The sequence below is a fragment of the Mustelus asterias genome, chromosome 1, assembly GCF_964213995.1.
Source record: "Mustelus asterias chromosome 1, sMusAst1.hap1.1, whole genome shotgun sequence".
In the NCBI taxonomy this organism is placed as follows: domain Eukaryota; kingdom Metazoa; phylum Chordata; class Chondrichthyes; order Carcharhiniformes; family Triakidae; genus Mustelus; species Mustelus asterias.
Window position 1 is genome coordinate 21122287 of NC_135801.1, and position 13114 is coordinate 21135400.

At 40.8% G+C, this 13114-nt stretch overlaps 1 protein-coding gene across 2 annotated transcripts in view; it reads right to left on the reverse strand.

Annotated features, from left to right (window-relative positions):
* Nucleotides 1–13114, reverse strand: part of sclt1 (sodium channel and clathrin linker 1) — a 101704-nt gene that overhangs the window by 37583 nt on the left and 51007 nt on the right. For both annotated transcript variants that reach the window (XM_078210322.1, XM_078210328.1), the window contains exons 14-17: nucleotides 9380–9478; nucleotides 7588–7659; nucleotides 5241–5315; nucleotides 656–801 (exon numbers count right to left, since the gene is read on the reverse strand). In XM_078210322.1, the coding sequence (XP_078066448.1) occupies nucleotides 656–801; nucleotides 5241–5315; nucleotides 7588–7659; nucleotides 9380–9478 (392 nt within the window). The remainder of the gene's footprint in view (nucleotides 1–655; nucleotides 802–5240; nucleotides 5316–7587; nucleotides 7660–9379; nucleotides 9479–13114) is intronic.

Sequence of the window (13114 nt, forward strand, 5' to 3'; positions counted from 1 at the left end):
ATAGAAAGGATGAGAGAGTCCTTAAAATGGTGCAGGGGGAAATTTACCAGAGTGGTTCCAGGGATGTGAGGACTTAGTTACAAAATTAGGTTGGAGAAGTTGGGATAAAAGCAAAATACTGCAGATGCTGGAATCTGAAACAAAAACAGAAAATTTTCTGTTTTTGTTGGAGAAGCTGGGGTTGTTCTCACTGGAACAAAGGAGGTCGAGGGGAGATTTGAAAGACCTGTACAAAACAATGAAAGATTTAGAGAAGGTGGACAGAGAAATGCTGTTCCCATTAGTTGATTATGCAAGGACTAGAGGACACAGATTTAAGGTATTGGGCAAGAGATGCAGGGGTGACAAGAGGGAGAACTTTCTTTTTTTTAAAAACACACCAAGTGGTAATAACCTGGAATTTGCAGCTTACGAAGGAGATGGAAGTGGAAATCGATACTTTCAAAAGGAAATTGGAAGGGCACTTCAGGGAAAGAATCTTCCAGGAACATGGGGATACAGCAGGGGAATGGGACTGACTGAACTGTTGTACAGACAGCCAACATGGATTGATTGGGCTAAATGGTCTCCTATGTTTTAATGATGCTATCAGAAACAGAGAAATGTCATGAAGTATTTTGTTGTAACATAAATGTCAAAGGAAAGACATTCTTACTTCATCTCAAGTTGCTTGATTTTGTTTTGTGCTGCTTGTAAACTTATCTGGAGATCGTCTTTTGCACGTTCTGCAATCAAGCATCGCTGGTGCAGTTCATTTATTTTCCTGTGATCTTCTTCAGTGCCCGTGCCATTGCGATAAATCTGAAACAGTTTTTTTAATGAGAATTTTAAGTTTGGTGGTCAACTGGGGATTCTGGGGAAAAGAGCCACAAGACTTGAAAGAAATTGTGAAAATCAGTCCCTTCAGAAAGCAGGTGATCAATGAATTTGATGGAAAGGGGTGGACCATCTACTATTGATTGAACTTTTGAAAAATATGAGAAAGACTAATTCCACATGTAAATCACAATATTCTTGTTTTCCTATTATTAAGAAAACATCTGACACATTATTCCTTGTCAGTGATGAGAATGATTTGCTGAAGTTTGGAAAAGCGTTATATAAAGCATTCTTTGCATGTGTATGGTTAAAATAATAAAATGAATTACATAAAAAGCATGCAGAGAAATGAGTTTGAGCTCCCCAAATGTCTTAGTGAGTTGTTACAATGGGTAGCTCAGTCATATAGATCTTGATAACTTATCTAAGATGAGGTACTGACAAGAGACGCTGCAATTGGCTTCAATAATGCGAGTCAAGATGAACAAAGAGGAAGTTAAAACTAAAGAGCTAGGGTCTCGACTCCTACTTGCTATCCAGCAGTCTGTGAGCATGTATGTTCATAAGAACATAACATAAGAAATAGGAGCAGGAGTAGGCTATCTAGACCCTCGAGCCTGCACCGCCATTCAATAAGATCATGGCTGATCGGATAGTGGTTTAGTTCCACGTACCTGCCCGCTCCCCATAACCCTTAATTCCCTTATTGATCAGAAATCTATCTACCTGTGACTTAAACATATTTAACGAGGTAGCCTTCAATGGGCAGAGAATTCCAGAGACTCATTACCCTCAGAGAAGAAGTTCCTCCTCAACTCTGTTCTAAACTGACTCCCCCTTATTTTGAGGCTGTGTCCTCTAGTTCTTGTTTCCTTTCTAAGTGGAAAGAATCTCTCTGCCTCTACCCTGTCGAGCCCCTTCATTATCTTATACGTCTCTATAAAATCTCCTCTCAGACTTCTAAACTCCAACGAGTACAGGCCCAATCTACTCAGTCTCTCCTCATAAGCTAACCCCCTCATCTCCGGTATCAACCTTGTGAACCTTCTCTGTACTCCTCCAAGGCCAATACATCCTTCCGCAAATAAGGGGACCAAAATTGCACACACTACTCCAGTTGCGGCCTCACCAGTACCTTCACGCCAGGAAGCACTATGTATATACACACACAAGGAAGCACTTTGGAGTACCCACACTCTGGATCCCACTAACTTGTGGCATGTGCCCCAAGATCTGTGGGCCAAGAATTGGCCTGTTCAGTCACAAAGACCCATTGCAGAAGCTCATGATACTGAGTAGCCATCATCCTCGAATTGAGAGACAGACGACAACATACATCAGGCAATGCAAGTCAGACTGTGCTGTCTTTGTGGGTGAAGAATTTCTAGAAACTCATTGACAAGGCTTACACACATATATTGCCCACTTGTGCAGAGGGCCAAAGATATCTGTGGAACCAGAGGAAGGAGCCAAGGTTTTAAGGATAGCAAACAAACTTGCAAGTAAAAATGCAATTTCAGTAACAGACCTGTGATTCTTTGTGATTATTTCCCTACTAAAGTATGGAACATCTGTTACTCTTTAAACTACTGGATTATGGATTTCTAGATTTGTCATGTTCCTGGCCACATATTGATCAGCATGTGGTTTAGCCAATATTACATTTGTTCCTGACCTTCGATTTCTCACAACCAGTTCCACCTTGATCACAGTAGTTCACACTCATTGCCCATTATCCGTTTCCTGTGGTTTTCCGCAATGGTAGCTCACTAACTGATTGATCTTGCGTCACATGTGAGCATGGGACCCAAAGAAGGAAACAACACGATATGAACAGTGAGAATTCTTAGACACAGGATAATTAGCGTGTTAATTGTAGGAGGAAATGGAAGGGTGATAATAGAGTTTTTTTAAAGGCCTGTTACAAGGCAGTTATTTAAAAACTGTGTGTACAGTAGAAAGCATATTGAAAAACCATATGCTAGCCTCCAGAAGCATTCAATGTCTTCACTGTTGTTCATATTCCTACCAGTGGCAACATGCATTCCAGCTTTTCAAAAACAGGAAATAAGTATGCAAGAAAAGATTTATTTTTAAAAAAATAAATGCCAATCAACTTTGGTATCTTCCTCCTGAATCGAAAATGTGACATGTTCAGTGACAAGCCTGTGTCCTTGTCCCTTTGGAGGCAAAAATTTGGTTAGAAATTATTTATGCACAAAAAGACTATTAATCCAGAAACTCAGCTAATTGTTCTGTGGACCCGAATTTGAATCCCACTTCGGCAGATGGGGGAAATATGATTTCAAGTAAAAAAATCTGGAGTTAAAAGTCTAATGATGACCATGAAGCCATTATCGAAAAACCCCATCTGGTTCACTAATGCCCTTTGGGGAAGGAAATCTGCTGTCCTTACCTGGTCTGGCCTACATGTGACTCCAAAGCCACAGCACTGTGGTTGACTCTGAACTGCCCTCTGAACAAGGGGAACTCCGGGTTGGGAAATAAATGCTGGCCAGCCAGTGACGCCCATGTCCCACGAATGATTCAAAAAAGTTTGCTGCATTCTACTTTTAACAAATTTCCACTGATAAAAGTTTGCAAACATTTAAACCCAACCTGTAGCCAGAAAGCCATATTTACAGATGCCTGGGACTTAAACAGAAAAGGCATTTGAAATATGACCATCAAGGTGAAAAGTTAGTCCTCACAAATAAAATGGTATGTAATTAATGGTTTACAGTATCATTATGGTTCAAATCAGCTTTAAATAGTGTACGAAAGCACTTGTCATGCTATTAAGGCCACAATATTTCATTGCTTCAGAGATGACTGTAAAATAGAAGATACAAATCACTGAAGATTTGCATAATATAACAGCCACTGGCACAGCTACACAGAACCTATTCTACAATTAGTTTCTTTTTGTTCTCAAGGCATAAATGGTTAACCAGGCTTATATAAAGCATTCTTTGCATGTGTATGGTTGAAACAATAAAATGAATTACATAAAAAGCATGCAGAGAAATGAGTTTGAGTTCTGCCGAGGTGGTGATAGCCCTTCTCCTTAACTCACTGCATCCTTGTGGTAATGGTGCTTCTGCAATGATATCAAGTACAAAATTCAAAGACTTTCACCAGTGACAGTAAAAGAACAACTTGGGATTCCCAAATATGTTAGATGCCAGTTTCTTTTCATGCTCTCGCCTCACTTTTCTTATTGGTTTGTTCACTGGTCCTTCTACGTTCAGCCTGATTCTACATTGTATTTTCTACCTGGCCATCTGTCATACATGCATTTTTCACCTTCACCTCTATCGCTCTTATCATCCTGGATTTATTTGTCCTACCTTTCCTCATCAAGGAAATATACCTTGAAAAAGTCATACTTCTAGGTCAGGGTTGTCCCACCAAGTGGGATTATTTTTTTCTACGTCTATCTGATCAAACCCTTTGGTAACCTTAAAGGCCTCTATCAGTTCACCCCTCAGGCTTCTCTTTGCTAGTGAAAAGAGCCACAAGCCCATTTGATCTGAGTTCTGATACAATTCTCGTGACTCTCTTTTGCACCTTCCCTAATGCATCCTTTTAATAGAGGGGCGGCACAGTGATTAGCACTGCTGCCTCGCAGCGCCAGGGCCCAGGTTTAATTCCCAGCTTCCCAGTCTGTGTGGAGTCTGCACATTCTCCCCATGCTCTGTTTTCCTCCCACTGTCCGAAAGACATGCTGGTTAGGTGCATTGGCCATGCTAAATTCTCCCTTGGTGTACCCGAACAGGCGCCGGAGTGTGGCGACAAGGGGATTTTCACAGTAACTTCATTACAGTGTTAAAGTTGTGACGCTAATAAATAAATTTAAAAAAAGAGACCGGAATTATCCAAGTGCGGGCTCAGCATTGATACAAGTTAACCTTAAACTTCTCTCGTTTTCAATTCTGTTCCTATAGAAGTGAATCCTACTGGCTGTTTTCATTTTTTAAAAAATGGACTTATTCACCTCTGCTACTACTTTTAGTGATTTGTGGATTTATACTCTGATATCCCTTTTCTCCACCATCCCATTAATCCTCTTATGAGCCAAGCAATATATGGCAGACATATTGCAAGAGGATGTTACAGGAATACAAGATTTTAAAAAAAAAGAAAAATTATTCAACATATAATATGCATTTCGGAGAGGCTCTCAGTTTTTCCAGCTGTTTATCCATATGGAAGAAACACACACTAAATAAAGTTTGGTGTAATCAGGACAAAGCAATAATCAAAGAGTATACGTGACTTGCAAATTTCATCCTAACCATCTACCTTATAACAAACTTATTGCCAGTAAAGAGAGATGATGAGATTGGAGCAGACAGCATCGCAACTGCACACAAATCAAGAGTTCATTTATTAAAACTATCGCATCCGATGTGTTTTACCTTTTCAAGTTCCTCTTCCACAGCTCGCTTCTCCCTAATGGCCCTTTCAATCTGTCCTTGCTTCTCGCCACAGTTCTAATAGGAGAATATACAACAAACATGTGTAATTGGTGAGGAAATTAAGCTTGCTCTTTTAAAGAAATGTATTTGTGGTGCACACCATGATCATGATGCACCTTATCCAAGAAACACATTTACTATCTAACACCATAAACTAAGAGTGGCTAGACAACACAGTAACTTTGAATATTTATCTTGTCTGAGTAGGCCAGTTCTGGCTTGTTTCTTTCCTTCAACTCAAAAAGGGTCCCAGTAGTGGGCTGACAAAGGAGCCTCACAGATGGGAATCTGTGAAGATTTAATAACACACTGGCCAGAATTTTACATTGACCCCTTGGCAGGTTCTGAGGCTGGGCAGGGAGGTGGGGCATGAAATTGCATTCCCTCTCACGCCATTCCCACATGTCCCAAGCCGGTTGCGATTTTATGCGGGGATGAGCAGGGCCTCAGTCAGGAAGCATTGTTCCAATGACGGTCTTTAACTTGCCTCTTAAGAGCCTTTTCCCACTCAACCTCAAATGTAAGACTGGCAGGCATATGATAGTTTGGGGTGTGGGAGAGAGGTTGGACGGCATGAAAAAAAAAGTTGGATCTTGGGCAGTAAGTGTGGGTTGTCAAAACATAAATTGACATTCTAATCCTCAAAAGACAAGATAAATTATTTTTTTACAATAATATAGTACAAACAGTATTAGTAATCTAAAATAACTGCCAGCCTATCTCAGCAATTGTGCTTTATATAACTATTTCCTAATAACAAAAGAAGCAATGACACACCCAGAACTGCAAGGCACCTTTTCTTCTTAAAATAATGCTCATTCCTTCATTGAAAGTAATTTTCCATACAGGTACTTTGTCAAACTGACTGCAGCTGGCAGATTTTTTTTTTAAAGGGGCCATTTTCCCAGTAATCATTGGTTGCTAGTCTATTTAAATTAGTCCTGGCAATTACTGGTAGTTTCAGTAATTGAACAACCATCTCTATAATACTGTCTGCTAAACAAATCTGCTTCTGAAACCTCTAGACTTAACAAATCCAATGCCTTCCTGGGTGGCATCTGTACATTTCAATTCACCCAAATATCTGCTGCCTGTATCCTCTCCTGCACTATGGCACTCACCATTGTTGTCATCCTCAGTGACCTATGTTGACTCTTAGTTGAGCTATGTCTCAAATTTCATATACAAATTCCTCCACAGTCTCAAATTTAAATTGTTCTTCTTCAGATTTAAATCCCTTCATGACTCAGGTTTAAAATGTACTTCACACATCTAAATCCCTCCATGGCCTTAAAACCACTCACCCCAAGATTCCACTCATCAAATGTCCTACAGCATTATGATCCCACTTCTCCACATTCCTGAATACTCTGTTCCTCTTACTCTGGCCTCATGTGTATCCTCTGTCTATTCACCTCTCCATTAACACACCATGCTTTTAGCCACCTAGGCTCTATACGCCATAATTCTTTCCTTAAAGCCCTCTGCCATATGAACATACATATGAATATATGAGTTAGGAGCAGGAATATGCCATTCAGCCCACAGAGTCTGCTCCACTGTTTAGTAAGATCATGGCTTATTCATTGTATCTGCAACTCTACTTTCCTGCCTACCCCTTATGCCCTTCAATTCCCCTTTTAATCAAGAATATCTCTAGCTCTGCCTTAAAGATATGCAATTATCCTGCCTCTGCCACTCTTTGTGGGAGAGAGTCCCACAGGCTCATGATCCTCAGTTTAAAATTAGGGGGTCTCTCATTTAAGATGAGAAGAGGAGAAATGTTTTCCTTGTCTCCTAGTCCTGGTCTCCCCCACAAGAGGAAGCATCCACTCTGTCAACATCTTGTATGTTTCAAAGGATCACCTTTCTTTCATCTAAACTTCAATGGATACTGGTCCAACAAACGTTAAGATAACCTCCTCATCCCAGGAATCAGTCAAGTGAACCAAGTCTGAACTGCTTCTAATTTAGAAGCAAATTCTTCCAATTTAAAAGCTTCTTTAAACACACTATGGTCAAATTTTTGGTCACTTTCCCAACATCTCTTTCTATATTTTGGTATCCTCTTTTCTCTGGTGCCTTAGTACGCTATTTTACTTGAAAAATGCTACATGGATGCAAGTTGTTATTGGAAAATGATCTGCTTAATATCTTTTTCATTAGTAAATCTGAACCAATGAGCTTCAGCTGGTGTTTGATGCAAGTTGGCAATTGCATCAATATTGGATCAATAACAGCTGCTTTTGTCTCAATTTGTTTCTGGATAGCAGGTTGGCCCACATACCATCTGCATATCAGACAGTTCCTCGGCTAAACGGGCAATCTGTATATTGCTCTGTTTCCGAACATTTTCAACCTATAAAGGGGGAAATAAAAAGGACATTTTTTTTCATTTAATTCAATCTTCTCAAAAACAGTAAGGTTTAATTTTTGTAAGTTCTCAGTTCATATCAAATAACATATATAAAGTGAATGAATTAAACTCTAGAACATTTCTCCATATGATTCTTTAACCAAACTCAAAACAAGTTACATTTTTGAGTCAACACTAAGAAGTTACACATGTTAAATTGGTGAATGGTATAGTCTGTCAGAGCGAAATAATTGTGGATTTGGAGTTTCCATTAACAGTCGCTATCAGCAAAATGTCCTCAATGTGCTGGACACTGCACTAGTCCTGAAAGGCTCAAGTCTCCAAGCAAACTCATTAGCATAATTCCAAACACACAACCTCCCACAAATCAGTCTATTCAACTGTAACTGATCTGTTACAGGAACAGGTCATTCTCTAAAATCACAGAGGAATGGGATTGCTTTACAATTTTTTTAACTAATTGATTTTCAGAAGAGCAGTACAGATCAATTGTTTGATTTAATGCTCTTGGTCTTATTTTGTAATTGGCTTCAATTGACCGCTGGTCACTGCTGTCTTCAATTAACTAATTACTGCAGCAGAGCAGGACACACCTGTGTGGCTTTAACTGACTGCTGATCACAAGTCTTCTGTATGGAGGAAAGATCAATTGATTGAACCTGAAGTAATTGCTGCAGCAGGAGAAACAGGCCTGGATCAATGGCTTCAACTGACAACTGACCACTACTGATCAGGTGATTCATGTCAGATTCATGTGATCACAGGTAATGTGAAACAGAGAATCCTGGCGCAGTGTGATGACCACCCCCCCGTGTAGGCATAATCAGTGGAAATTTGCCACTCCTAGCTAGTTTTGTGGGCAGAGACTTTCTAGCAAGAGGACTTTTGAACCAGCATTAATAAAAACCAGTACTCCAGGCTAAAAAGTGATTTGTCACATAAACCTGCAATTATACAATATTTTCCATAGAACCCTACAGTACAGAAGGAGGCCATTCAGCCCATCGAGTCTGCACCGACCACAATCCCACCCAGGCCTCATTCCTGTAACCCCACACATTTACCTTGTTAATCCCCCGACACTAGGGTCAATTTTGCATAGCCAATCAACCTAATCCACACATCTTTGGACTGAGGGGGGAAACTGGAGCAAACCCACGCAGACATGGGGAGAATGTGCAAACTCCACACAGACAGTGACCCAAGGCCGGAACTGAACCCGGGGCTCTGGCGCTGTGAAGCAGCAGTGCTAACCACTGTGCCACGCTATTTTGCACTATTTTATTTGATTCCATCCTGATTAAGTAGAAGTTTGGGTGGAAATCATGAATAAAGTCCAGGCTAGAATGTTTGCAATTGCAGCCATTCAGCTGGTGAGAGGCAATGGAAAGTGATCAGATATTTTCCCACACAGAGGAAGGGATAATAAAAATGATATATCCCAGGCTGTGTCCATATGTATGCCTTCCAAACACATGGCTTTCAACACCACTGACAAGGCACAGAAGTTATAAAACTTGAAAAATAGTATAACTTAAAACAGAGCTCTAACAGTTACTTTAAGGTATCAAAGTGCTCTGGACTTTTCTTTTTCAATTGCTTTAACTGAAAATATTGCTTCTATACTGAATGTTAAGTTTACTCCACGTGTTTAAGTCTGCCAAAACTAGAAAAATACTTTAAGATACACAGTTTATCAAACCTCCTTTCTTGTTCGAACTGCAGCCTCTTGAACAAGCTGAACCATGGCTTCCTTCATTTTTACCACTTCTTCATCCTTTTGTTTTTCACGTAGTAAAACCTGAGGGTTTTGCAAAAATGGAAAAAACAAATCACCGGAATTAGTTACTTTAGTGATGTTATTTCTAATTGGCTGGCTGAATGAAAACCAAACAGGATCATTTGCCATCACTGTCAAAGGAAGTGCAGGTTAGGTGGATTGGCCATGCTAAGTTGCCCTGGGATGTGTAGGTTAGAGGGATTAGCGGAGTTAATATGTGGGGTGATGGGAATAAGGCCTGGGTGGGTTTGTCGTCGGTGCGGGCTCGATGGGCCAAATAGCCTCCTTCTGCATTGTATGGTTTCTATGATTTCCATGATCTGAATTAGTGCTAAATGTGAAGTAAAAATAGTTACAATTCTTTACTAGCTCAAAAAGAAAATCAAGGAGTGTGTCTGATAATAAGCTGATCCCAAAGTAAGTAGAAACAAATGTATCCTAACTAAGCTCAGAAAATAAGACGACAACTTATATTTATATAGGACCTTTAATGTAACAAAATGTCCCAAAGTGCCTCAGAGGAACATTATAAAACAAAGAATGACACTGAGCCACAGAGATATTAGGTCAGATGACCAAAAGCTTGATCAGAGGTAGGTTTTAAGGAATGTCTTCGAGGAGGAAAGTGAGGCCGGGAAGTAGAATGCCGTAGGGAAGGAATTCCAAAGCTTGGGGCCTAGGTAACTGAAGGCATAGCCATCAATGGTGCAGAAATTTTAATCTGGGATGCACAGCAGGCCAGAATCAGAGGAGAGCAGATATCTTGAAGGGTTGTGGGCTTGGAGGAGATCATACAGTAGGGAAAGGCAAGGCCTTGGAGGAATTTGAAAACAAGGATGGGAATTTTACAATCAATATTTTCTGAGAGCTAATGTAGGGCAGCGAGCAGAGGGGTGAAAGCGGAATGGGACTTGCTGCGAGTTCAGATATGGCTGGACTTGACTTCAAGTTTACAGAGGGTGGAATGGGGAGACCAGCCAGCAATGTATTGTAAGTCAAGTCTAGAGATAACAAAGGCATGGATGAGATTTTCAAGAGCACATGAGCTAAGACAGACAAAATTGTGCAATGTTACAGAGTTGGAAATAAGAGGGCTTGGTGATGGTGCCAATATGAAGTTGGAAGCTTATCTTGGGATCAAAAGTGACACATAAGCTAGCAAACAGACTGACAATCTCAGGCTGTTACCAGAGGGAGAGGGATGGAGTCAGTAGCTAGGGAACAGAGCTTGGACCAGACTGGAAATGGCTTTGATCTTCCTTGTATCAAGTGTGTACGAGTGAGAGCTCTCTTCGATGGTTAGAAGTTTTTTTTTATCTCCACGTGGTTCCTGAGGTGGGCCCATAGTGGATACTGGGTGAAATGCTTTAAAGGTAGCAGGAGGGCTATGGGCATGGGATTGGTGTGGGAGTCAGGGCAAGAGAGCCTAACAACCTTTTATGCAAATAGACTAAAGTCTCAGAGAACTGAGGAAGGCCCTCCAATTAGCCTGCCTTGGTATTCATCCACCTGCAAACAGCCTCCAGAGGCAGCTGGACATGACTCCATTCCATCCCCTCAAGATTTCTGCTTTGATGGCAAAAATCCGGTCCAACATGTTTCGTGTAAAATGGCAAAAATGTACCTACAAGCTCAAAGAAAGAATTCAAATGATATATTTTGTGGGAAAATCAAACTCAAATTGTCAACTAGTTACTCTAGAGCAAGTTCTTGTTTAACGTTGCCCCATTTAATGTTATTTTACTTTATCATCATTAAGTTAATGGGACTTACAATCTCATCGAGTGTGCAAGGTTCATTTTAACGTGGTTTCCTGGGTGACATCCTGTTCAGTACCATTTTGGAGCAGCCTGTCCCCACTCCCTTCCCTCCGAGTTGTGGCCTCCCCCCTTACTGACCCATACTTTTGTTGAACCTCCCACTCCCTGACTCAGCCTCATGGACTTGTGCTCCAGCTGCAGCTCCAGATCCAATCCAAAGCCAATGCTGTGGAAGTGCGAGTCCCAATGAAGCAGAAGTACTGATCTGCGGCTGTTACAATCAATATTGTTTTTTAAATGCTCCCGCTTGGCAGAGAAGAGCAGTGAGGCAGAAGCATCTTCGAAAGTCATTTTTTAAAAAAACAACATGGATTGTACGAGCTTGGGATCAGCATTTCTGCACTATCAGGACTTCCACAACATCGGAGCTCTGGCTTTTCAACAGGAATGCAGGTCCAGGAGAGGGAAACAAAGCGGGTCAACCAGGGAATGGGTGGTTCAGTAAGAGGGTGGTTGGTGGGTTGGGGGCACATCCGGGGGTTGTGGAGGGGAGCTGCCACAGCTTGGCGATCCAGAAGGGGGATGAAGCGACAACTAAGAGATCAGGGACAGGGATGGCCACAACTTGGAGGGTGAGGATCTTCAGTAACCAGTAGGATCAAGAAGCAGGATCTGTGGCAAGCAGGGGTTAAGTAGAAAGTTACAGTTTTTGCTTTCTTTTTTAAAAGATAGGTTCTGTAGAACCCAACTAGTTTTAACATTGATTCCTATGGGAACAAATGTTTCACTTAAAGTCATTTCACTTTAGCCACATATAAACATGTATATTTTAATAATGGGGGCAGCAGTGTGGCACAGTGGTTTGCTGCTGATATCCTATCTTGCAACAAATCCCACTTGCCCATCAACCTTGTCCTTGCTGATCTACATTTGCTCCGTCTTCCAACATCTCAAACTTCAAAACTGTCATCCTTGTGTTTAAATCGTTCCAAGGCATCACCACTCTCTACTAATAATCTTCTAAAAGTACTACAATCCCCAAATTCTCCATTTCTGACTCTTGTGCATTTCCATTTGTGACTATAGCAGCCTCTTAGTGCCATGCTTGAAATTCCCTTTAACTCCCTCAGCCTCTCCACACACCTCTTAAATGAAAGATATTTTCAACATTGAAAAACTCTAACAAGCTTTTAGTTATCTTTCTAATCTCTCTTTTAATTCAACACTTATTTGTTTGCTTTATGCCTCAGTATGGCACAATAAAACTGTTTTCTTTATTAGATGCATTATGTGAATGAAGGAAGAAGACTTGCATGTACGTAGTGCCTCTCATGACCACAGGATGGGTCAAAGTGATTTGCAGCTAATGAAGTACTGTTGTTATGTAGGAAGTGGGGCAGCGCACAGCAAGCACCCACAAAAGAGCAATGTGACAATGACCAGGTAGTTTATGGGTTTTTTTCATGTTGATTGAGGGGTAAACATTGGCCTGGACACTGGGGATAACTCCCCTGCTCTTTTTTGAAATAGTGCTATGGGATCTTTACTCTCAGTTTAGTCAAGGATAGCTTGGAACAGCATTAACTTAATACATAGATTTAATATGTTGATACCAGATAATAGAGTAGATAGAGTAGATAAAGTAGAACAGGGGAGGAAAAAAAATGTTCTTAAAGCAAGTGTAGTTGAAAGTAGGAAGCATTTGTGGTTGCACAGAATGTACATGGTCATGTAGGAAGCCAGTGGGGTGACCAAAAACACACCCTGTGTATATCTGTTGTAGTGTGGAATGCATTAATCAGAGTTCCTGCTACCTCCTTGGAAGTCAGAGCTCTCCTTGTGTATACTTGAATAAAAGTTTTGTGCTGCACCAACGTACCTGCTGAGTTCTGTTGCC